At 41.8% G+C, this 24,621-nt stretch overlaps 1 protein-coding gene across 1 annotated transcript; it reads right to left on the bottom strand.

Annotated features, from left to right (window-relative positions):
- Positions 1 to 207: 207 nt before the first annotated feature.
- On the bottom strand, positions 208 to 8,125 carry LOC103717979 (protein DETOXIFICATION 27-like). Its single transcript, XM_008806575.4, has 8 exons — positions 7,797 to 8,125; positions 6,247 to 6,788; positions 5,306 to 5,392; positions 4,600 to 4,656; positions 1,739 to 1,977; positions 1,371 to 1,489; positions 776 to 862; positions 208 to 668 (listed from the first exon to the last, which is right to left on the bottom strand). Exons 1-8 carry the CDS (start codon positions 8,046 to 8,048, stop codon positions 621 to 623), a joined length of 1,431 nt encoding a protein of 476 aa, XP_008804797.1. The 5' UTR covers positions 8,049 to 8,125; the 3' UTR covers positions 208 to 620.
- Between the last annotated feature and the right edge of the window lie 16,496 nt (positions 8,126 to 24,621).

The following is a 24,621-nucleotide window of genomic DNA, read 5'->3' on the forward strand; positions in this document are numbered from 1 at the left end:
ATACTGCAGAAGATAATTAGTGAAAAATGAAACAATTAGAAGATAATTACTAATAGCAATTATATTAAGCTTTTGCTGAATACTTGTTCCTCAAAACGAAAATTCTGAAATGGATTGGAGTGTACATGAAAAGGAGGGCCAAAGCAACAGAGGGAAAAATCCAGGAGTGCTGATCTAAATAACTTCTTATGGATATAGAAATGACTATTTTCTTAGCAATATCCATGTACTTATACGCAAAGATAAACGTTTCGGTTAAGATCTGGATTTAAATCCAAGTATACAGATTCGATCCTAATTTTAATGGATCAATCAGATTTCTCAATGATGTAACAATGTAATAAATTCATCAAGCATTTACCTTGCCATTTAGCTTCCTGGAAGCAACATGTACTACCATAATCTCAGCAACCAACTCGCCTCTGCTTAATCAAATAACGTAAAAGCAAAACCCCACCCCCCACCCAAAAAAAAAAAACAAAAAAAGCAATGTTAATATTAACCTGAGAGGAGAGAGAACTGGTATTTATTAGTCCAATTCTTTTGGTAAAAGAAATTATCGACAGAATGGATCAACTTTTTCTGATTATTTCTGCTTCTGAATAACCAATCCTCCATGATCATCTGGGACCATCCCAATTCTCAACACGATTGATAGCTTTCATCGCCTGAAGACGAACCCAAAAGGAGTCATAATGAGATGCATTTGGAATTTAAAAAGAACTCAAATGAGAAGTCTGAGAAATGTATAGGGTATAAGAGTGTTAGGTCTCACCTCCTTATCCCAATCACATCTGATGGTCAGGAAGGCCAATATCAATGTCTGGACAGCAGTTCCACCAATCATTCCACCCCAAATACCCTACATTTTGGTTTTTAGTTAGTACGCATTTAGATAAAACTTTAAAGTGTCATGAGATCATAAACAAGAAATGTAAGAAGTAAAATGGTCTAGAATCAGATCAGCTTTCTTAAAACGAATAATATAGTTACATATGTAAAACCCTAAGCCGAAATCCAATTTGACGTATGTGTATTGTTTCATGTAATATAGTAGATGTGAATGACTAGGATGGCAACTACTGACCTCAAATAAACTCAAAATAGTAAATGATTGAGAAAATATTACTTGACATTAATTATAACTTTATAAGCTCCCACCATGAAACAATTACCTTTTTAACTTTCTGAAGGAAAAAAAAATTATCCTGAAAGTTCAATCACTACTTCATGCACCTTACAATGAGTTTTGGCTTACTATTTTCTGTATAAAATCCATTCAGTGTAGCCACTAACTCCAATTCTCAATTCACAAAAAACATAGAAGTAGATGTATGGCTAACAGTATATATGAGGCAGAACAAGCATACCAGAACCCCCAAGTTGAAGAGCCATCCCATGAGAACCCCAAGAGGAACACCTATTAGGTAGTAGGACCCAATGTTAACATATGCCACCATTGCTTGCCACCCCGATCCAACAGCCACACCTACATGACATGCAGCATGGTTAGAAAACATGCACACCCTTTTTCTAATCATAGTAAAAAAGATCAAACATGGTGCTACTAAAGAGGTTTATGAGTTCGCAGAAGATGAAGTTTGCAAGGAGCCTCTTGCCACTTTCATCAAGCTATGTGAGTTTTCTTCAGTAAAGTGTAGCAACCTAGTTCGAAAACATGAAAAATAAATCAAGTTACACTAAAGATTTTCGAGCTATTTAGAAGAGAGGAGCCTACCAGAAAGAACTGGTTGAACGCTATTAAGGAGAATGGTAAATGCCAACAGAATGGACAGATTGTCTACAGCGTCAAGAACCACAGTGCTTGTGGTGAAGATGAAAGCGAATTTGTCGTGGAGGGACATGATCAAAGTGCAAAAGAAAAGGCCTATCACGACGGAGGTCGATGCCGAGACGATGGTCGCAAACCTAGCCCCCTTGCCATTGCCTGCCCCAAGCTCATTTGCAACCCGCACTCTTATTTCATTAGAACAAGCATTAAATTAGCATGGAGATTGAAAAAGGAAAATAGCAGTAAGATATATAATCAAAAAATTTATGAGATTTTGATCTTTAGAACATATCTTGCAAGATAAGATTAAAATCTAAACATGCTTCCAGATTATGAAATGGCACAAGTGCAATCTTAACAACCCAATTTACATAATCACTATGAAAAGTCCTGCGCTATATTCTATAACATTAAGTGTAAAATTAAGATAACATGCACAACCTTCTGTTGACAATGGTATGACCAACCTTTATTTGGACAAATAATCTACCAGTTAATCAAGCACTGTTACACTATTTATGCATGCCTGAAGGATTCATAGAATTATTAACAAGGCCATAAGCAAACAAGGATAACTCAATAATGCATGAGAAGTTTCTTTTCATTATTATTGTATATATATACCTCAAATCATCTAACTTTTGCATAGTAGTCGTACCATTAGATTTTTGGCTGATGGTATTATTAAATTACCAATTTAAAGGTAAAATAACTTTATTGCCCCTATGTACAAATATTCTCGACAAAATTAAATAAAAATATTGTTTTTTTTTCAATGAAAATTAAAAGTTAATTTTTTCAGGGATATTGACATGAAAGAATAGTAGTGTCAAATTGAACCTCAAAACAGATATACTCTTTTAGTGCTGTGAGCCAAAAATCTATGATGAAGGGCAGCCATACAAATACAGGATGGCTTGAAGGGTATACGTACAAATAGTGAGTGTCAAAAGGTAAATATGCAATAATATATTCTGCATGGGTATATATGCAAAAAGCCCTTATTATTATTATAATTGATTTGCACTTATGAGTGATGCATGAATGATTTGCAAAATACATCAATAATTGAATTGCGAGTGAGATGATCCAATTATTTCAGAATTATTGTCGAATCATTTCTTCAAAATAAAATCCTTATTTGTTTTCTCCATAATGTGAAAGACTATCATTTTGGAGATGGGAGCCACATGGACTGAACAGTCAAGACAAAGGCATAGCTCCTTGGGCTTGATAAGTAGCAATTTTCCATACAAGAAATCAAGAAACGAAACATGCCTAAAAGATGAAATAAACTACTAAAACTTAGAAGATGGTAAATGAAGGTTTGGGCCTAAATCCAAGGTACATGTGTCAGTATGTTCCATATGAGAAGTAGTTTGCTAGGGAATATGTTACAATATTAGAAGTTAATGGATGAATTAGTTTGCTAGCGAGGGCATACAGACTAACACAATCATATAACAAAATTATTATTAAAAAAAAAAACGTCTTGCTAAAAGATCCATGGAATGAATTAAGACCATTTTCTCATAGACATCCCTCCCATACTACAACTCCAAATGAAGCATGTTATGAGCAACTATGTAATACCGATATTCTCAAATAATTGGAAAGGACAACATGTTAGCTATTAAGGCCACATGCACAGGTGTTACAGATTTAGCTAGTCTAGCAACATAATGTTCCTCTAGTACAAGGAAAGAAGTCATGCACCAAACCCTGTGGCAAACAGAAACAAAGGCTGGGTTGGTCAAAAGTTGGGTAAATTCTGCTAGTCCAAACATTATTTTTCCTACAATCTTCTGAGAAGAAACAAGAATGGACAAACGCAAAATATCAGAGCTAGAGGATGGCTCCAAAACTGGTGAGGCTGATGGCAATATCAGAGCTCAGACCCATGTCATTGAGTATTCATCACTTGTGCGTACTCTGTGGGGCCTGCGTCTGTGAATGCCGCTGGTTCCCTGGCCAAGAGGGACCTGGCTCTTTCCAGCACCACAGAGCTACAGGAGTACTGTCCTCTGCTGCATGATGATACCTTGTCCTTATTATTGAACCTTTGCAGGCTACCAAACCATGACCATGGATTCAAAGCTGTTGAAAGGGGAAACTGCTGCTTCCTACTCACTGCTTCCCTTTTTATTGCCTTCTCGGTCGAAAGTTGTATTTACTTTTATAAAGAGCAGAGCCCAGCGCACAGGCCAGCAAAGACAAACGCCGGGCCAAAAAAAAATTAGGCTTACATGAACCAACCCATATACGAACTACATATCTATGCTATTCCTGCATTGCAGTTAGAATTATCATCTGTGTCCACACTATTTCACAAAACAAATGAATACCCGGAGCCACATCCATGGAGCTAAATTTTCCCTTAAAAAATAGAAATTTAAAAAAAATGGAATAATTATTCATTTTGCTTAATATAAGGTTAATAATATTTTTATAAATATTATTGTCAAAAAGTAATTACTATAATCTAAAAGATTATTTCGGAGTTTAGTTGGATGGGCAAGGTTCCCTTATAGATGAGAAGGTAGGAATTTCAATGCATATGCATAGTCAAATTGTCTAAGTTCATTTGTTTAAATAGTTAAGTTTAAGCCTCTGGAAAAAAGGTAATATGAATTAAACAAAATAAAGCTTAATTTTCAATGAAAATATGTAAGAATATTTAAAATATTATTATGTCAAAAAGAAGTTATTTTAGGGGCTCCTTAAGCACAAGATAATATGAAATCGAAATTGCAGTCCATAGATAAACATAAAAGAAGAAAGGGAGGGAGTGTGTCAAAATTACATACCCAGTACCAGCAAAGAAACCCAAAGGAATCATCAACTCCCATCCATTTATGCTCATGCTGTTCAGAGGAGAAAATAATAGTGATCAAAATCTAATTAAACATTCGCCATCATCTCGAACCGACCGCATTAGCCGCATATATACAAACATTAATACTCAGGAGAAAATTAAAGAAAGTCAGCTACATAGTTTAAGGACAAAGAGCGACAATTGTACTGAACCATCTAGATCTTTTCTTGTCAAATACGTTGATTGGCATCAGGTTGTTGTAAGTTGTACTAAATGACTAAAGCTTTTCAAGTCCTGCAAACTATTTGAAAAATTTAATATTTAGTTTACTAGAACAGCACTTTCTCAACTGATGTATAAATTTACTTTTCTTTATAAAATATGTTTTAATTGGATAACTAGCAAAAATTGTCAAATAACTGCCACTATTTATGTCACACAAATACTTTTATGACAAAAAAAATAGATAATGAGAAAGTGGGACAAATAATTGGAGAAATGAAGTCACCAACTTCTGAAATTTTTCGTATATGACGATGAAATGTGGGACCACAAGGTAAGCTTGTGGGCGCAAAGTCTCGAGCCACAAAAGAAAAGGTGATTCAATAGCGGCCATGGCATCTGTCTCACATAATGCGCTTGACTCCAAAAGCTACAAGCCAGCAACGAAAGAAACAGCTGAGGATGAGGCTTCTTACCAAATGGAGAGCGCATCTACTGCTATCTCGGCATTCCTTAAGTTTCCAGTCAGAAGAATCAATATTCTGTAGTACCAGTTCTCCAAACTGTTGGCATCAAAGAATAAAAAAAACAAAGAAAAAAGAACGAGTCAAAACATGGATAGAACCAAAACTTGGTGCCAGAACCATATTCATGTTGTGAGTGGAAAAAAGATCCAATTGTTTTTTTTACGACATGTCACCTCTATCACATCAAATAGCTTATATGCATGGTACAAAGTTCGTAATAATAATATTCCAGATGGACCTAGATGGACTCCAAGTTGCAAGAGAATGCAGGTAGCGGAAGCCAAAGGATACACGCTAAGCCAAGGAGCTTTTCAGTCACTCAATCCGTCACAAATTCCTGGTGCTACGTCAAGAAGCAATTTGAGGTCTAAGGTGATAGGTTGATATATGGATCAAAACTTTATCTATCAAGCACATGGTAATCAAGATTCTTCGACAATTATGTACCAAACCTGGTCTAAAGTAACCTCATGAGGTCATGTAAGGATCAAAACCTAGTTTGGTGTGGATCGAGTTTTTTAAGACTATTGTGATTATTCAATCTCATTGGAGAGACGGGTGCCAATTAGCGATCAAGCACATGACGAGAAGTGATTGCTAATTATTGTATCATTTCTTTGAAATAATTCGCAGCAGTCCAATCAGAGCTCTCACAAGGAAACAGCATAGAAAAAGCTAAGGCAGGCTACTTAGAATGCCAAAAAGGAAGCCCCATGCATGCCAAAGCTACATGTATTGCTGATAATTAGTATGGCTTTTCGTTTTGGATATCCAATATGAGAGGAAAAAAAAAAAGATTGAATCGAAGTCTTAAACCATGGATCATAACATTATTGCCAATCAGCACAGTAATGTTCCGAAAAGGCAAAGTGTGAGCATAGAAGACTGACCATAGCATGACACCAGAAGCAGCAGAAAGCTTCAAGAATTCCCAGAGCCCAGCAAATGCTTCCATGGAGAATCCATGCCAAGAGTGAGGGCAACCTCCGCAGCTGACGTATAAGAATTGGCAGGCTACGGCGACCCACCAAGAGAAGTTGAGCGTCGCAGCGGTGCCGGTGAGGCCAAACTGAAGCTTTGACACGAAGAGCCAGCTGATGAAGATGTGGACAACCATCGCAATAGCAGATATATAAGCATTGATCGCATTCTTGAGCTGGCTTTGCAGGAACCTCTGGAGGGGGAAGAGGAACACAAAGGAGAAGTGGAGGGGGATGAACCAAATCGACACTTTCCCGGCGAGGGCCGCCAGCTCCGGCGGTTGTCCCAACAGAACTAGGATCGGCGTCGCGAAGAAGTACATCGGCAGGAGGAGGACGGCACAGAGGAAGAGCACAATCCATGATCTTTGCATGTAGATACCCAGCATGTGGTACTTCTTAGCACCGAACGCTTGTCCGCACAATGTCTCTAGTGCACTGGCCATGCCCAGCTGCAAGTGTTCGATCGTATCAATTCAAACATCTACTCTTCGATGATAGTATAAAGAGATTGGAAGCACAACCAAGAAAATTGTGATCGGTTGCTCTTAATCATTGGTGAATTTGTATCAAACATGTCCCTCACTGAAAGTATCAACCAACTGAACTGCTACAAGATGAGTTGCATTTGGATTTTTCCATCAAACATCAAACTGAATTAATGAGATACCACATGAACATTATGACTTCAGTGCATTATACTAGATGTCAAGATGCTCCCAAAAATCCGATGAATCGAGGAAAAATATGAGCTTGTTAATTTCTTGAAAGATGCTATAGATAAATCAATTGATGCACCAAAAATAGCTAAGAAAATTCAAACATCATAATCTGGATAGACGCTCTGCCGCAAACCACTTCCATCGAACAAATGAAATTATACTGGAAGTCCCAATTTTTGCCAAGATTCGGCTCCAGAAGCAATAAACAAAAAAGTTCACTGTATCTTGCCAAGAGAGATTTGGCTTAGACATTCAGTGTATATGGAAGCCCCCACATTGTCACATTCAAGAAACTAGTCAAAATGGGCTAGGATATTTTTTTTATAACCAAGCGAGCATACGAAGTCATAAATATTAAGCTGTCAAATGAAAACAGTACAAAAGGAACTTAATGTAGTGGGCTCCCTTCCTAGTTTGTCTTGAACTCATTGAACCAGCGATCCCCTCGGAGGAATAGAACGCCAAAAAGTTTTTTTCTTTAAAAAAAAAAAAGGAAACATGATTTTAAAAGTTAAAAATGGAAGAAAATAAATTCCAAAACATGGTAAGAATAAATATTGTGGACGGGCATAAATGGTATATTAAAAAAAAGGAAAAAAAAATTGGGAGTGTGAGTGAGTCCCATGAATTTCACCATATTCTTCCCAAAAAAACTAAAAAAAAGAGAGAGTTTTGAAGATGGATGGAAAACAGGGGCAGCGAGATCCTAAAGGAAGAGGAAAGGAATGGATGGGATACCATGAGGCCAAAGTTGAAGCCGACGACGACGGTGTTGGCAATGGACATGGCAGCTAGCTCGAGGTCGCCGAGGTGGCCGGCAAAGGCTTGGGTGATGACGTTCATGCTATAGGTCACCACCCTGCTAAAAATGGCCGGCGCAACAATTCTCCAGAGCTTCTTCGACTCCTCCCATGTCCTCCTCGCCAATCCCACCCCCCCATCCAACTCCTTCTCTTCTAAGAGAGCAGCACTCAGCTCTCCTTTCTCCATGTCTCCTTTTCCTTCCCCTGTTATCGCTTTATTAGAAAGCACACACAAAGACAGACACAAACACAGAGAGAGAGAGAGAGAGAGGGAGAGAGAGCTACCGAGAGAGATATATAAGCCTACGGATGGATACACCAAGGGAGGGAGTTTCCGTGTCCGTCTTGGTGTGCGCTACCTCCAACGGACGTGGTCAAGTCTGACCGATGGGTGCGAGACGCTGGCGCCGTATGGACAGCATTGCACGCTTGTTGACTTGACCTAACACCCGCACATTTATATTAGAGCTTTGTGTTACGAAAAAGCAAGCATCAAACCCCTTTTATGCATGGTTTATACCTTATAGCTTATACTTTATAATAAAAGTGGGATTAATGCTATAATGGTAGTAGAGCTGATCATGGGCCAAGTCTGAGAACAAAAATATCAAATTTTATATAAATTTAGCCCAAAATTTGATTAAAAATTAATAGAATTTAGGCCTAAGGTTCAGCATATATATATATATATATATATATACTTGAGGATGACTCTTTGATGCTTGTTAGACGACTAATTGATTTAGCATCTTCAGAAACTAGTCCGTGTCCTCTGAGATAAGATTGTCGGAGACTGGTGACTAATTTATTAGCTTTTAAGATGACACATATCGATCATGAAGCTAATAGTACTGTAAGGCAATATATATAGCTAATCATACGAAAACTATAGTATAGACTGCTTCGACAAATATTTCTTCTAATTTATTAAATACTATATTTTTTATTTTTATTTCTGTCCACGTTTTCGGTACTTAATTAGATGCATTTAAGCTTCAAAACTGGTCCAAGGCGGATGACTTTTGTTAAGGGCCAAATGGAGTCCCCCTCTGGTGACATGAGCACTGACGAACGTTATCTTCGTCTCGTCGCGCTGCATTTATGATCTATATCAGCTATTCCAACCTCTCCTGAATCCGCCCTGCCTCTCTGAGCGGCCACGGTGCTATCTTCCAAAAGTTCTGTGAGGCGTCAATTTAGTGTATAAAAGTAAATTTTAAATATTTTTGGTAGGTATCAGTCTCTGTTTTATTAGTGAATGATAAGTGCAGCGACTGCGCGTCCACAGGACTTGATGATCCCCCGATTATTATTTTTTTTAACAAAAAAAAGAGAGAGAGAAACCCATTCAAATTTATCGAAGAAAAAGAAAATAAAAAAATGCAAAGTACTTAATTTTTTTGTATGGGTAATGGAAATTATGAATGTGATATTTATTTGCAACTTGATTTTCACTCGCATTTTTTGTAATTTTTAGTTAAAAAACTGAATTATTCAAAAAAGAGTTTATAACAGAAGGAAATATATAAAGAGCTTCTTAACATCCAAATTGATTAGAATAAATTTTAGCATAATGATAAGAATGCTCCATTATAACCAGTATTAGCTTCGAATTAGAAAAAAAAATTTGTATTAGCTTTTGAATAAAAAATTTAAGCTATTTTGTAAATATAAAAGGAGGTTGTTTTGGGATAAGACGAGAGAAAGGGATGTGGCTGAAAAATTCAGAACACAAGGCCTCCGTCAGCCATGAGCTGGCCATTCTCGTGTTCAAATTGAAGTGTTCCGGAGGTTCTGGAAGAGACCCATCTCGGTGGGCTCCGGTGTGTGCTTCCCTCCGCTGCGTTCAGAGTTGGGACCGTTGCGAGTTCGTTGAGAGGTCTTTTTGCTCCTGTTTCTAATGAAATGGCTCTTAGCCGCCGTAAAATGGTATCCATGAAAGAGGCCAAGATATTCTGAACCTGAAAAAAAAAAAAAAAAGTAAAAGAAGAAAAGGCTCTCCCCAGTATAAGCGATCCTTACTAGAGCTGATCAAAATCTGCACCGGATCAGACTCGGGCTGGGCTCTACAGCAGAAATTAGACCCGATGGCTATGCCCAGGCCCGATCCGATCCGACTTTACAAATTTGGTCCCAGGCCCGACCTAACAGGCCCGAATTTTTTTTTTTTTTGGAATCTGTAAATGAGTCAGAATGGCCCAACAGATTAATGGGCTCTCTAAAACTGGATGTATTTTATATAAAACACAGGCCGGGCCGGACCGGGCTGGGCCATTTTTAAAAGTTCCCAGGCTCAGGCCGATTTTTTGGTCGGACCACTTTTTCTGCCCAGGCCCGACCCATTGGCCTTTTTTTAATGCCCAAGCTCGAAAAATTCGGGGCTGGACGGGGCAGAAGGCCCGTGATCAGTTCTAATCCTCACATACTTTCTTCATCTATGTCCTAACATTTTCGTCAGACTACGAATTCAAGTCTATTCAAATCTAACAATAAACACTATAATCGGCTACGATCCACTCTAATACTATTTATAATAATCCAAGACCTCACTTAAAATGGCTAGTCGGAAGATATTATTTAGATTTTTTGATCCAGTATAAGTACTCAAAATCTATCCAGCGAATAGCCGATGTAGAAACTAAACACACGCTTGTATGGCTCCTCACATACTTTTTTTGGCACGGTCCCACATAAAGTATTCCACCTTAGCTGACGGTCCAAAATTAGATGCTAGAAATTAATATTTGTGCACTAATATATGGAAGATGTTTGGGAGGTGCAACTCTGTCGTCGAATCCTCTCCATCTTCAAACCTACCACACTCGAACTCTTTGGCACCTTTTTTTTTATTTTTTATATATTTTGGCTCTTTTGCCAACTAGAAACTTCTCACGACAACGGAATGATGCACTCCACTCTGTCTTTTTTTTTTTTTTTTTTTTTTTTTTTTTTTTTTTTTTTTTTTTTTTTTGCTAATGCGGGTGGATCAGACCTGACGAGACCGGATACACCCAATAAAGTCAGAAAATAAAATACCTCGGAGTGCCAAAGGCAACTCCCCATCGCCACTCCATAAGGTGCTTCCGGAGTGAGAAGCTACATACGCAGCTACCCAATCCGCAGCACCATTACCTTCACGGTAAATATGCTTGGCCCGAAAGGCCCATCCATCCCTCGCCATAATCCAAATGTCACGGAGCAAGGGATGGTCACACCCGCCACGCCTTGGTCAGGAGGAGACAATCATCGGCAAATAGTAAGTGTGATATCGGCTGGGCCCCCGGAGCTGGGACATAGGCCCCCAACTCACCGGCGGCACACGCAGCCCGCAATGCCCGAGACAAGACATCAGAGCAAATAATAAATAGATACGGAGATAACGGGCATCCCTGCCGAAGCCCACTCCACTCTGTCTTTCCCCCGGAACGCTTTGTGCTCTTTCACGTGCATCACATGCACTAAAAATTATTTATCATCACAGACTGAATCTCAACATGGCATTTTAAAATTGTGTCGCAGTCTTCAGCTAAAATTTTGATGATCCAAGGACTCATTTTCTGCCTCAAAGGTGTTAATCTACCTAAGGATGTAGCATTCAACGGAGACACCGGAATACTTGTTCCCTCTAATTAGCTAATCAGTACAAACCATGTCTTGTGATCTATAATTTATATACGAATGTATGTGATCTATATATAGAATTAAGATATCCACTTTAGGAGTTTCTGGAGATGTCGGATAGACTGATTGATGGGCCGGGACATATTTAGGAACGGACAGCGAATCTCATGTAACCTGGTACACTTGTCATGCACAACAATAGCTGACTCACAGGAAATATCATGGCCTGTTCAGTGCTTTGAATACTGTCCATGCATTTGCCCTTGCTTTTCAGAGAACAAAAGGTGGCCGAATAGTTAAGCGACGAAGCGTATTTTGACGGGGATTCACATGCGCCAAAAATTCACCTGCAAAAAGGTACAAATGGCCTGTTTTTCTTTTCTTTCTTGTACCAGAAAATACAGAGGATAGGTACAAATGGATGGCATCACTGAAAGCAGCGTGGGGTACAGCTACAGGGCATCGCACTTATTACATCAAGTATCGAATCACTGTTCTCTCATGATAAAAAAAAGGCTGAAGTACGGAAAATTTGAGGCAAGTAACATGGCGGTGCCCGGTAGCGGTTGGCGACGCGCAATTGGTAGAACCGGTGGAAATAGAGTAGTTGCGTAAAACGCCAGCTAGATGATCTAAGTTAAGCGAGCACAAATAAATCTCTCTCTCTCTCTCTCTCTCTCTCTCTCTCTCTCTCTCTCTCTCTCTCTCTCTCTCTAAAAATTGGAAAAACGAGCCTTGATAAAACATTCTTCACCCTCTTGATTTCAAGGTTGGGTCTCTAAGCATCCATCTATAGCAACTTGTAACCATCACAACATGTTTGAGGTACGAGATTTCTAAAACCATTAAAGCAGTCGTGCAAAATTATCAAAGTGATATGCACGAGAGATATTGTTGCTGCTAGGAACTGACCGACCCCAGAATCATGGCGAGAAGTACGATGACACTGAAAACTCGGTGGTTGGCTGCCCTAGTCGAAATTGAAGGAAGCAAACAGCACTCGATTGATGCAGCCAAGATCCTCATCGGATAGTAGTCCTCCGATTTGAAACAGCATATAACAAAGAAGTCCTCTAGTGAGGACGTATTTGACGAGGAACCCTCCGTTGCCTATTACGATGTTTCTCATTTTTACCTTTTTTGCCCCCCTTCCCCCTCTTTGTATATGTCCGGTGGAGGAGCCTCATACCACTAGAGGTTTATGATATGTTGATCGACCAGAAGTGACTGGCTTGAGTACGGCCTGGATATTGGGCATAGATACTTCGCACGCAGATAACGTCCTCTCTGTCATATTGGTAGAATCTAGATGATCACTGAATCTCTCGATTAGAATGCGGTGAATTTTGGGAAGCTCCCGATATACAAGCTCGAGATAAGACACTGGATCCATTCAGTGGTCGCTCTCAATCCACCATATATTGACGTCGTAGTGTATTTTAATTGATTGGACCTTCTTATAAATTATAGGCAATTTAGAGACAAATCAATAAGGAATCTTTATTTAAATTTATCGCCAAAATAACTAATGGCAGTTTGTTAATGATTGTACATGCCAGACGTCTTTAGTGAATGAAAAAGTATTGGATCAAGGGAATGTATCTTCTTAATAAATGTTCTGTATAGAATATTGGTCTAGAATGGAGTCACCCGAAACAATGCCCAGGACAACTACTCTGCACTCTATTATTAAAAGGCCTAGAAAGAAGTGAATCATGGTTCTAAATAATAAAAAAAAAATATTAATATTATAATTTGGTTTTATATATATATATATATATATATATATATATATATATATATATATATATATATATATATATTAATTTGGATGGTAACATCTCCCGTTATCTTTACGAAGAGGTTGAGGCTACGGCTCTAATTGAAGTCACCCTTATATAATAGTTTGGGAATACTGATTGAAAGATAGGGAAAGATAGGGATTGGCTCTTCCTAGTCTGAAAAAATTATAACTCGGTTTGATAGGCATACCTTCAACAACCATGGCCTTGTAATTGTTTTAAAAACTCTGATGTAAAGAACAACGACTAAGTTTCCACTAAACACGAAATACCAACTCATTTCTTTCGTAAAAGAAACAACCACCTCATGTAAAGCCAACAGCTGATTTCTTCCTCCCAACGCACAATCACATCAATAAATGTCCATTCAGCTTAGTTTGTATATGGCAACCGTGGCGGTGATTTCAGCATAGAGTGGATGTTAAAGAAGCAAGTGCCTGACCCAAGTCTCATCGAACTGAAGGCTAGGAAAATATGAAGGACAAGCTCCATGAAGTAGCTTGGAACCATATGAAATTCGGAGATTTCTATGATTGGACTACAATTCCGAGAGCAGATCTGTAGCTAAACTTATAGCTTTATACTTGGAGCCTTGCTTTTAGGAGTCCCAAGGCAAACAAGCATGTTGTCAATATTATTAGCAAAATTTGCCTGTCATTGCAAGTTCATTTCCCCCATATTTTGCATGCAAAATTTAGTCTATAACTTTCGCAAATGTGAACAACATGCTCAATCCATACACACAAGGAATTCCCTCCGATATACACATCTTCTAGCTTAACCCCCAAAATCAAATACCTCTATTACTACTCTTGTTTTCTCTTCTTTTTTTTCCATGATGATTTACCTCAAAAATATTTGTAATTTTTTTTCTCAGACGGAACAACTATAATCACTTGATTATTTAATAACCAATTTATCACCAACCGCATCATTCGTGACGCCATCAAGTTGTATTTGGTGGTCTTCATTGTTTGGTGTTTTACGATCATTGATATGATCTGGTTAGTACAGCCACGAAAACTAGCAAGGTTGCTCACATGGAAACTACCAATTTCCAGGACCAACAAGTGTCATATCTTAGTGCTGGGCAAATCTACATCAGATGTTGCCACTATGGGTGCATGATTAAATTAGCACCACGTGTACTCGCATTCAACCATAGACACTTTACATCAATTATCCTTTTTTTAATTAAAAAAATCCAAAGAAGTTTTTATAAGGGTAAATACCTTACACGGGATGCACGGCTTTATCGGTGCAACACATCAATCAAATTTTTCATTCCTAAAAATTTTATTCACTATGCAGCTCATTTCGAATTGCTGCCTCTTTCATCTCATCTTGAATTGTTTTTATGGTGCACTATCGCTGCCACATTTGGTGTAAGATGTAATTTCTCTTTTACGAAAAAAGATCTCTTACTTAGACACAACGTGCTACAAGTGATTTATGTCATCACCCCATTTTTAATAATTTATATTTGACAATAACACAGCTCAAGGACCTCACATGGCCCCATGTGCATCCATTTTACATGCGAGGGACATGCATCACTACTAAGGACTAGTTTGAAAAGATGATTCTGATGCCTGAGAAAATAATTTTGGCAGCAATTTTCAAAATGGAAATGTTTAGTTGAGCATCTACTTTTTTAAAAAAGTTGTATAAAATACATATTATACTTTTCATAAAAGAAAAGATCTTACTTACGAATTTTGATGGCGTAAAGGTACTTTTAGGAAAAAAAAACCTCAATTTTGAATCAGGAGAGTAGCTATTTTATGTCTCTCATAAATTTTTCTTTGCTATAAAATATAAAAATCATATTCTCATAAAAATACTTTTTTTTCTCTTTTTTAAAAACTCTTATTAAATATATATTTTTTATTTTTTTATTGACCATATTTTTTTATTTTTTTAAAATAGACCAAACAAGTTCTAAGAGGAAAGTCGCGGAACACTTGAGCCATCACCAAAACTTACGAGGTTACCAACTTTTCTGAACTTCCTTCGGCTTGTGACATTGGTTTGATTAGCGCGCGCGCGTGCACGCGCGCGCGTGCATGCGCGTGCGTGCGCATGCGCGTGCGTGCAGGAAACCGTCCCTTTTAGGCCCGGTTTAATGTAAGTAGGAAAAAGTAACTTATATATACCTATGTATCAATATATGATGCATGTTGTGGAGAGAGAGATCGCAAATTTGATTCAGAAAAGGTAGCATGTCCTCGATCGTTAATCTTAAAATAAAGCTGTCACTTTACCAACACGATAGCAAATAATGCAGACTAGCTATTTCAGATTTTTTTTTTCCCTTTTTTTTAAGCAAAAACATTCTCCGTTCATAATTTTCTTTTAAAAAGTTAGAATGACCGTCCACCCTATTTGCTTATCTTAGTTTTTACTTATTTTTCTATTTTTACCGTTTTGAATTGCAGAGAGGCTAGCAAGAAAGGTAGTACATAGAAATAATGTAGTCTCCCGCCGACGAGGATGCGAGCTTCCCAATTACCTCAACGGTAGCGATAACTGGGACCATAACTTCTCTATAATGGCTGCCGCCTTTCCGTGACGTGGAGCCGACAAGATGACACCGTGATGTATTATTATATCTGCCACGGCTTGGTTTATGTGAGCCATCGCATTCCAACAGCTCAAGCTTTTAAGTTTTTGTGGCAAGTTAATAATTTCTTCCCATTAAGTATTGACCGCGGGTCATTGCTTGGCACAGGAAATCCCACTTACGCTCTCCCATGACCCATGACCCATGACCCATGACATCTCCGCCTGTAAAATCTTCGGATCTTTCATAAGATTTGATGATGTGAGCGAAGCAATCGCCGACAGTGATAAGAGAGGAGATATCGATTTGCAGAGACAACAATCCACACGATCCAACTCTGCATCAGCAATGTGGCTGAAACGCTGCACACAGTACGATGCCAAATTGTGGCAAGTAAATAATTTCCTCCCATTAAGTTCATATCTGCCACTTACGCTCTCCCATGACCCATGACATCTCCGCCTCTAAAATCCTCGGATCTTTCATAAGATTTGATGATGAGAGCGAAGCAATCGCTTACAGTGATGAGAGAGGAGATATCGACTTGTAGAAACAACAATCCACGCGATCCAACTCTGCATCAGCAATGTGGCTGAAACGCTGCACACAGTACGACGCCAAATTGTTATAAAATGCCCGCTTAAGCACGTTGCCGTGGATGAGGACCGATGCATAGTTTGGCGTGGTCCCTCCTCCTATAGAACCCACTTTATTTGATTTAACAAAACAAAAAAAAGAAAAAAAATCGCCGCTTCAGTGAGAAAATTGAATTCAGATTTTGTATCCGGCACCGGCAACTACAAATAGAACAATTTGAACCGTTGAAAAGTCTTTTCCATTAATTATTTCAAATATCAATACTTGGTGAGATCTATCCTCTATTTTGCTGTTTATTAATAAAATCTATCTTATTCGTGATGAATATTCTTGTTGTGGGAGCTAAGATTAAATTTTGTTGATATTTCTGTAACCTTTAGTTAATCTAGAGATAATCTATTATACTCTTATTATTCTAAATAGTGAAAATTTTTTGCTAGACTAGGTTCCGTAGTTTTTTTTTCATATAGAAAGATTTTCTACGTTAAAAATTGTATCGTCTCTTGTTTCTGGATTGTTTGATTATTTTGCCTATTAATTGCTTGAACACATTGTAGAGATTATTGTTGCTTTGTGAGTAATATCTCATTTAATTACACAAAGAGAAAAAAAAAGTTTGCAGCATCATTATTTCTTGACTGTATTTTTTTCCAACAGTATACTAACAAAATTTATATAAAATTAAAAATTTTAAATAATATTTGTTATTATTTTTTGAGTGAGGTATTGAATTATTATACTACGCACCAAGAACAATATGTTGTGGAATCTTTATGCATCGAGAAATCTAGTTACTGGCAAATCCTATCCACTAATGGCGAGGAACAAAAATAATTCAACGCTTTGGTAATCAAAGAGGGGCCTTCAATTTATTCTATATCTTTAAGCTCACTAGAAGCAATTATAAGCAGATTCTCTCTCTCTCTCTCTCTCAAAAAAAAAAAAAAAAGGGGGAAAAGTTTATTTGAGAGATGACTTTTTGCTAATAACATACAATTATGTAATTAAGTGACTGCAACACATATTTGAATAAAGAGAAGCTGCATGGCTAAGGTAATAAGGTTACTCTAACTAGAGAATCCAATAATATTATGAACATTGACGAGGTAAAAATTGCACCACGATCATAGATTGATTCTCCTCAGGGACAATTAATTCTGCATCACCTAAGATCTCTATTGAGTTGTTGTATTTTTCATAAAAATGGATATATTAAATCAATTCTAGAATAAATATATCTATGAGCATCGGAAAATAATATAGATGATAACTCTGAAGGGTTGTTTGAGTTGGTTCTGCTCTTACTTGAATGCAAGTGCGAGGAGAAAAGATAGAAATTGGGCCTCCATTTAGAACAAATCAAGTGTTAGGAGGCCCAATGGCACCGGAGGATTATATTATAGGCAGCTTGTCATTTCTAACGACAGGCTTGGGCCGTACTAGAGGTGCTAACCTCTATCTAATTCTTATTTCCTCCTTATTTTTGTAGGAAAAAAAACTAACTTTAAATATAGTAAAAAAATTATATTCTACCATGCCAATCAAGTCGTCTTGTTCATGGCAGGCCTCGTTCATGATGTATAGATTATGACCTGCCAATATAGTGGGCCCCAAAAAGGTTTGAATTTGTTGTAAAATAAATGACAAGTCCGGCATACATCAATTAATGGTACCACAATCATCGGGCAACCTTCTCGACTTGTAGCAATTCAGGCCCAACATATGTATAAAAAGCCAATAAAACAGTAGATTGGATAGCTGTATATACGAAGAGCCACTCAGAAGGTACTCTGTGAACTGAAGAAAAGAAATTACTTAGAACACTTCGGAATCTATTGTTTACTAATTTTATTGGATGTATCAGTACTCGTAATGCATGCATGAAATATCTGTTTTAGCCACACAAAAAAAAATCCGCAAAAGTTTGAAAAATTATTTTAAGACGCTTGTGCATGTGCAGAGAAAGGACCCATATCACCATTTTGCTTCATAAAAAAATTAATTGAAAAAACTAAAAATCTTTATCGGGGGTGTTGCTGGAAATTGGACCCGGGGGCGACCGTGAGCCGAGAGGGGAGGAGCTCCGCTGATGGAACGGTAGATGGCGGCGCGTCGGCTGGTGGCGTCCTCCTGGAGGATCCTGCAAAAAAGCCGGTGGCCGGGATCTCCGGCGCCGGCCCTCCGATGCTTAAGTCAGAGGGGGGCTAGTATATGAGTGGAGTAAAAGAGGAGAATGTTTGTTCCTGTGTGTTTCCGTTTTCTTTCCCCCCAGGTTCTCTTTTATAGAAGGATATTATGTTACCTGAGAGGTGACAGGGTAGATTGTCTTTTTCGTGATAATTGGGCACGATCATGCTCATTAATGGCGTAGTGGAGAATAAGACCGGATCAGACCGGAGTCAGCGAACTGTCATGGTTGATCGGACCTGTTGGAGTGGTTGAACCGCCGGCCGTGGTGGGCCTGGGGTTCGTAGATAGCAAGTGCATTGATTGCTGAGTGAACCGGTGATTAGGGAGAGCCATACGCTTTGATGGTCTAGTGATCCGGAGATCATCTTGAGCCATGTTCATTTAATGGTTGAGTGCATTGGAGGCCCGTAGGGGTCACACGCATTAATGATAGGGCGTGCCGAAGGCCTGCGGATGTCACGTGCCTTAATGGTTTGATGACGGTAACTGAGTACGGTGGAGTCGGGTATCTAGTTGTCAGATCCTCTAGAGGATTAGGCGGGGGTTGGATATTTGGTTAAGGCAGGGGCTCGACACGGGTGCCGAGCCGAGCCAGTTGCTCATCGGGGTGCCTCCAGCTTGAGCGTTGTGAGGCCGAGCGCCTTTCTGGTCGGCGCTCCCTGGCCGAGCGCCTTCGAACTGGCACGACTTGGGTTTTCCCCCCAACACTACCCCCCGACTTCCGAGTTCCAGCTGGCCACCAGCTTGAGCGCGGGAAGTAGTTTTAGTCGGGCCATTATGAGTTAAGAAAATTTCGAATTATCGCGCATTTCGAATTATCGCGCGCTTCGAGGTGCTTTTAATAGGCGGCGTCTCTTCTTTCCCGAAACGCCTCATTATTAGGGTGCCTTCTCCGAAGTGTCCTCGCGTCGTGGGCTCATGATAGGGCCGCACGATCCGACGAGGCGCTTCTGTGTTCGAGGCGTCAGCCCGAATTGAATGTGGCGCTTCGTCTTTCGGGCCAACACGCGTCGTGATCTGAACGGGGAGCAGCGTTTTTTTCGCTGATCTGGGCCGTTGGAGGGATCTATATAAATCCTCACCTGGCCTCCAGCTACTCTCTTATTGTCTTCTTCCTCCAGCTTTTCTCAGTCCGAAGCTTCTTATCTCCGGCATCCTCCACAGGTCCCCCCCTTTTTTTCCTTTTCTATTTTCTCAGAACCCTTCTTCTTCCTAATGGGTCCCGGTCCGAATGATATCGAGTCCACTATGAGCGAGTTGGAGGTCGAAATGGTCGAGGAATGGTTATTTCCTCGACGAGGGTTCCGTTTGGAGCCCGCGAGATTGGGGGATCGAGTAACGAATCCCCCGGTAGGCCGGATCGGAGTGTACGTGGAGGCACTCTGGGCCGGCCTACGTTTTCCCTTTCACGGGTTCGTGAACGAGTTGCTTACGGAGTACCAGTTGGTCCCGGCGCAACTCGCTCCGAATGCCTGGAGGACAATCGTCGGTTTCCTGTCGCTGTGTTTGGCGTTCGGGATTCCGACCTCTATGAATGTTTTTCGGCGACTTTTCGTGTTGAAGTCGAACCCGGGAGACGGAGAGTGGTTCTACGTTGCCCTTCGCGCGGGTCGGCCACTCTTCCAGGGCGCCCCATCGTCCATTCATGAGTGGAAGAAGAAATTCTTCTTCCTGGGCTCCGAGCGGACATGGGGGTTTGACCCTAGGTGGAGGCTGAGCCGACTTAGGACCGTCAACAAAGTCCCCAAGCTTTCTATGCGCGAGCAGGGGATCCTTGACACCGTTCGCAGCCTCGGGGACGGTATTCTGCTGAGTGGCCGCATAAGCTAGGACGCTTTAGTGAATGTTGGCCTGAGCTCGGCGCGTCCTCAGGGTAAGGGTAGTAATAGAAAGTCACTTTTTTATTCTGCTATTATTCTGTGTTCTAATCCTGCTCGCCCTTGCAGATATCGCAAAAATGGTGACCAAGTGCGAGGTCCTATACGCCCGATTTCAGAAGAGGGCGGCCGAGCTCGCGGGGGAGCCGACCGAGCCGAAGAAGAAGGCGAAGGTCTCGGCGACCGCGGCGGCCGAGACGGGCGCTCCCAGCACCGCGCACTCTGAAGCTGGTCGGAGGGAGGGCCCAGGTTCCAGGGGCGCGAGCTCCGGTGGGGCTACGATAGCGCTCCCGTGTCCGGCGCCAATTTCACAAATTCCTGGTCGGCAGGAAGCCCCGAGCGCCGACTAGGGGGGGAGGAGTTCTTCGGCGGGTTTGGCGCTTGCGCGCCCCGCCCCAACTTTGCGGCAGTCAGATCGGCCGCCTGTCCGACCCCAATTCCCCAGTCCCGAGCCGGGGAATAGTCAAGGAGCTGCGGGGTCGGCTCCGCCCAGGCCAGCCGAGGCCGGCCTTCCGGGCTCGTCGGGCCCTCGGGAGCGGGTGCCTTACGCTCCCGGGTGGGCGGTTTTCGAGGGCGACTCGGCCCTCGATAACCCCCAGGTAGCGCGCGAGGTTCTTCGGGTCGCGCTGCTCCCGGCCGACCAGGCCAAGATCCGGTCCATGAATTATGGCGCCTTCATGGACTCTGCCCTTTGCTCTGTTGTCCGGGTAAGTTCATCTCTTCGTTCGTGCAACTATATTTGTGCAAGTTTTATTTTAAATTCGTTTCTCACGTCTCTTTTTTACAGCATCTGCACGAGACGGAGACGCTGATGCATATAATCAGGATTATCGGGAGCGAGCCCGAAGGCATCAGCGGGGGCACGAGGAGGCCAAGGCGAGGCGTCTCGCGTCCGAGGCCGAGCGCCAGGAGCTCCAGGCGAGAATGGGGTCGGCCGAGGACGAGATTCGGGCTCTGACCGCCGAGCTCGAAGAGGAGAAGGGCGCGCACGCACTTGTCAGATCTGAAGTGCGCGCCGCGGAGGCTCGTCTGGCGGAGGCCGAGTCATCGCTCGCTATCCGCGAGCAGGAGGTGGGGGAAGCTCACCTCAAGGCCCAAGAGCTCGAGGCCTGTTTGCTCGACGCGCAATCTTTGCTCGTCGATCGCGAACGGGAAATAAAAAATTCGGAGCGGAAGGCCGCCTACCACGAGGCTCGGGAGAAGGAGGCTCGGGAGCAGGCCCAGGACGCCGTTAAACTCTTTCGTGAATCGGAAGAGTTTCGCGACTTACTGGAAGAGGAAGGCGTAAACGGGCTCATCCAGGGCTTCAAGAACTTCCGCAACCAACTGCGGCGACTTCTTCCAGACTTCGACCTTAACCTGCTTCAACCAGGAGCGGGGGTCGAGGAGTCGGAGGCGGAGACGGAAGCTCCGGCATCTGATGGGGCCGCCCAGGAGGGCCCGGCCGAGGCGCCCGAGGCTGCTCCCGAGGCCGCCGAGGCTGCTCCCGAGGCCGCCGAGGCTGAGGTAGGAACCTCGATCGCAGAGGAACCAGCCATACCTGAAGTCGCCGAGGATAGTAGAGCCGAGCCTTAAAGTTCTTCGTTTTCTTTACTTTTGTAAATTGGGATGGCCTCCATATTGTTAAGGCCGAGCCCAAACTTTGTACTTTGCCTACGGGCTCCTTTAAATGAATACCTTTGAATAAATATTTTTTCGTGACTCGCAATTGGCTTGTATTTTGATTTTCGGTAGACCTAGGTTTCTTCACTTGGATCCGCTTTAGGTTCCAAGGACCTGGGCTCTGCTGCCCCAGCTTCGTCCGTTATGTAGTTAGACCTGCGTTCAAGTTTGGCATATTTGTCTAGTCCGAGCTTAGGTATGAATTTTCGCTGCTCGGACCTTCGACCAGTGATATCGCGATGCTTATGACTAAGAGGATACGCTTAGGCTCGGCAAGCCTTCTCGAGCTTAGCTCAGAATTCGGCCGAGCCCCAGGACCAAAGGTCACTAAACTCGGATTTTATTCGGACTTCCAACTCGGACCTTAGGTTGCCGAGGCGGATTGTCGGACTTCTTCCGACAAAATCGAATCGGATGTCCCGAAGCTCGGGATGAAAATTCATCGAGTTGCCGGTATAAACTAGGCTATAGCTCGCTGTCGAACAGTGCATGTGGGATGGGCGAGGCCGAGCAATGATTGGCCCGACCAGGTACCTCGACGCTGGTCGGGGTTTCGTTCAGGTAATTAATTAATCAGGAATGAAGTAAATGAAGTAAATGAAATAATGTAAAGACATTAATCGAATGGGTACCTGGTACCTTGAGCGTCTTACGTCGAGACTGTGAATTTTGCTCGGCGATTTTGAGGACGCTCTTCTGCTCGGAGTCCGTTCTTTGGGGACGCCGGCATAATAGAAGCCAATTGCCATCAGAGATTGTCGCCAATCACGAATGTTTCACTGATCACGAACATCTTCAGGGAGACCACGTAGGTGCTCCGTCATCCCGAAGTATCGGGGCATCCCGACCGTAGTCGAGGTATTTTGATGGAGATCAAGCCGAACTCGATGTTTGATGGAGACCGTGTGGAGTGATTGATTAAAACCCCATTTGATTTTGATGAGCTCAAAGCAATTGAGTATATCTTGTGATTACTAATGAATTCAATTGAGTGTTTCAGTGAAAATCCTGTCCAAGTGTTTCTAGACTTGGTTCATAGTATTTTGGATAAGTTAAGAAGTCTGCATGAACCAATGTCTGAGACTCGAGTCGACTCCCGAGTATCACGAGTCGACTTCAAGCGTATCAAGTTCACTGCCACGAGCTCGAGTCGACTCCAGATTAGTACGAGTCGACTCCGACTGAGAACAGAAAGAAGAACAGAAAGCTTCATCTCAGAACCTGTCAACGAGTCGACTCCTGAAGTGCGCGAGTCGACTCCAATGTTCACCGAGTCGACTCCAGGGAAGTAAGAGTCGACTCCAAGCAGTCACAGGCAGAAAAGTCAGAGAGCAGTTTTCGGGTCTGAGATTCGAGTCGACTCCAGTGGAACGCGAGTCGACTCCGATGGTTGGCAGGTCGACTCCAAAGAAGGTAAGAGTCGACTCTCAGAGGAACACAAGGAAAAAGTCAGAGAACGATTTTCGGACTCTGAGATTCGAGTCGACTCCCGCAGTACACGAGTCGACTCCGAGACTGAGCGACCATCAACAGACAGAAGACCATGTTACTGCCTCTGAGATTCGAGTCGACTCACAGACAGCTCGAGTCGACTCCAAGACAAGCTTCACGTCAAAAGGCAGAAGACCAACTTTCGAAAACTGAGAGCCGAGTCGACTCCAAGGAGGTTCGAGTCGACTCCAAGACTGGATGAGCCAAACGACAGAGAATCGAGAGTTCGGGCTCTGAGATTCGAGTCGACTCCCAGGACAGTCGAGTCGACTCGAGTGGACAAAATTCAAATTTGGATCCACGGACTTCAGTGGATGAGCCGACTCCAAAAATTGCCAGGTCAACTCCAGAAGTTGGCGAGTCGACTCCAGGTCAAGACGAGTCGACTCCCAGTCAAGACGGCAACTTTAATTCAAATTTGGAACAGTTGCCGAGTCGACTCCGAAAAAGCGTGAGTCGACTCCTGCTACAGCCGAGTCGACTCCTGATCGCGCGAGTCGACTCCAACCCACCAACGGTCATATTGTCAGGCTGCGCAGAGTGTGCAGAATGGCCAGAAAAAGCAGAGTAACGGCTAGTTTCCGTGGGGATTGGCTTAAATAGCCACAGAGGACTGTAGCAAGGTAGAGAACAGACATTCCACTCCAAGCATTCAAGTTTTCAAGCTCTCCAAGTGCTCTTAAACGAAAAAGGGGAGATCTGCATTTACTGCTCCAACAACTTCTTCCCAACAATCAAAGCTTCCTCCTCCTGCATTCAAGTCGACCACTCTTTCAAGAGGAGACCGGAGTTCCAGAAGCCATACCTCTTCACCAGCTTAAAAGCGTTTGAGGGCTTCTAACTCCCTTACGATTATATTGTCTTAAATCTGCTTTTTGAGAAGCTACTTTCTGTTTTCTTCTATCTCTTGTATCTACTTGATTCAATCGGGGGATTGAATCAAGGGGTTTAAGGTTG

This window comes from Phoenix dactylifera, unplaced genomic scaffold, assembly GCF_009389715.1.
Source record: "Phoenix dactylifera cultivar Barhee BC4 unplaced genomic scaffold, palm_55x_up_171113_PBpolish2nd_filt_p 000139F, whole genome shotgun sequence".
NCBI lineage: Eukaryota > Viridiplantae > Streptophyta > Magnoliopsida > Arecales > Arecaceae > Phoenix > Phoenix dactylifera.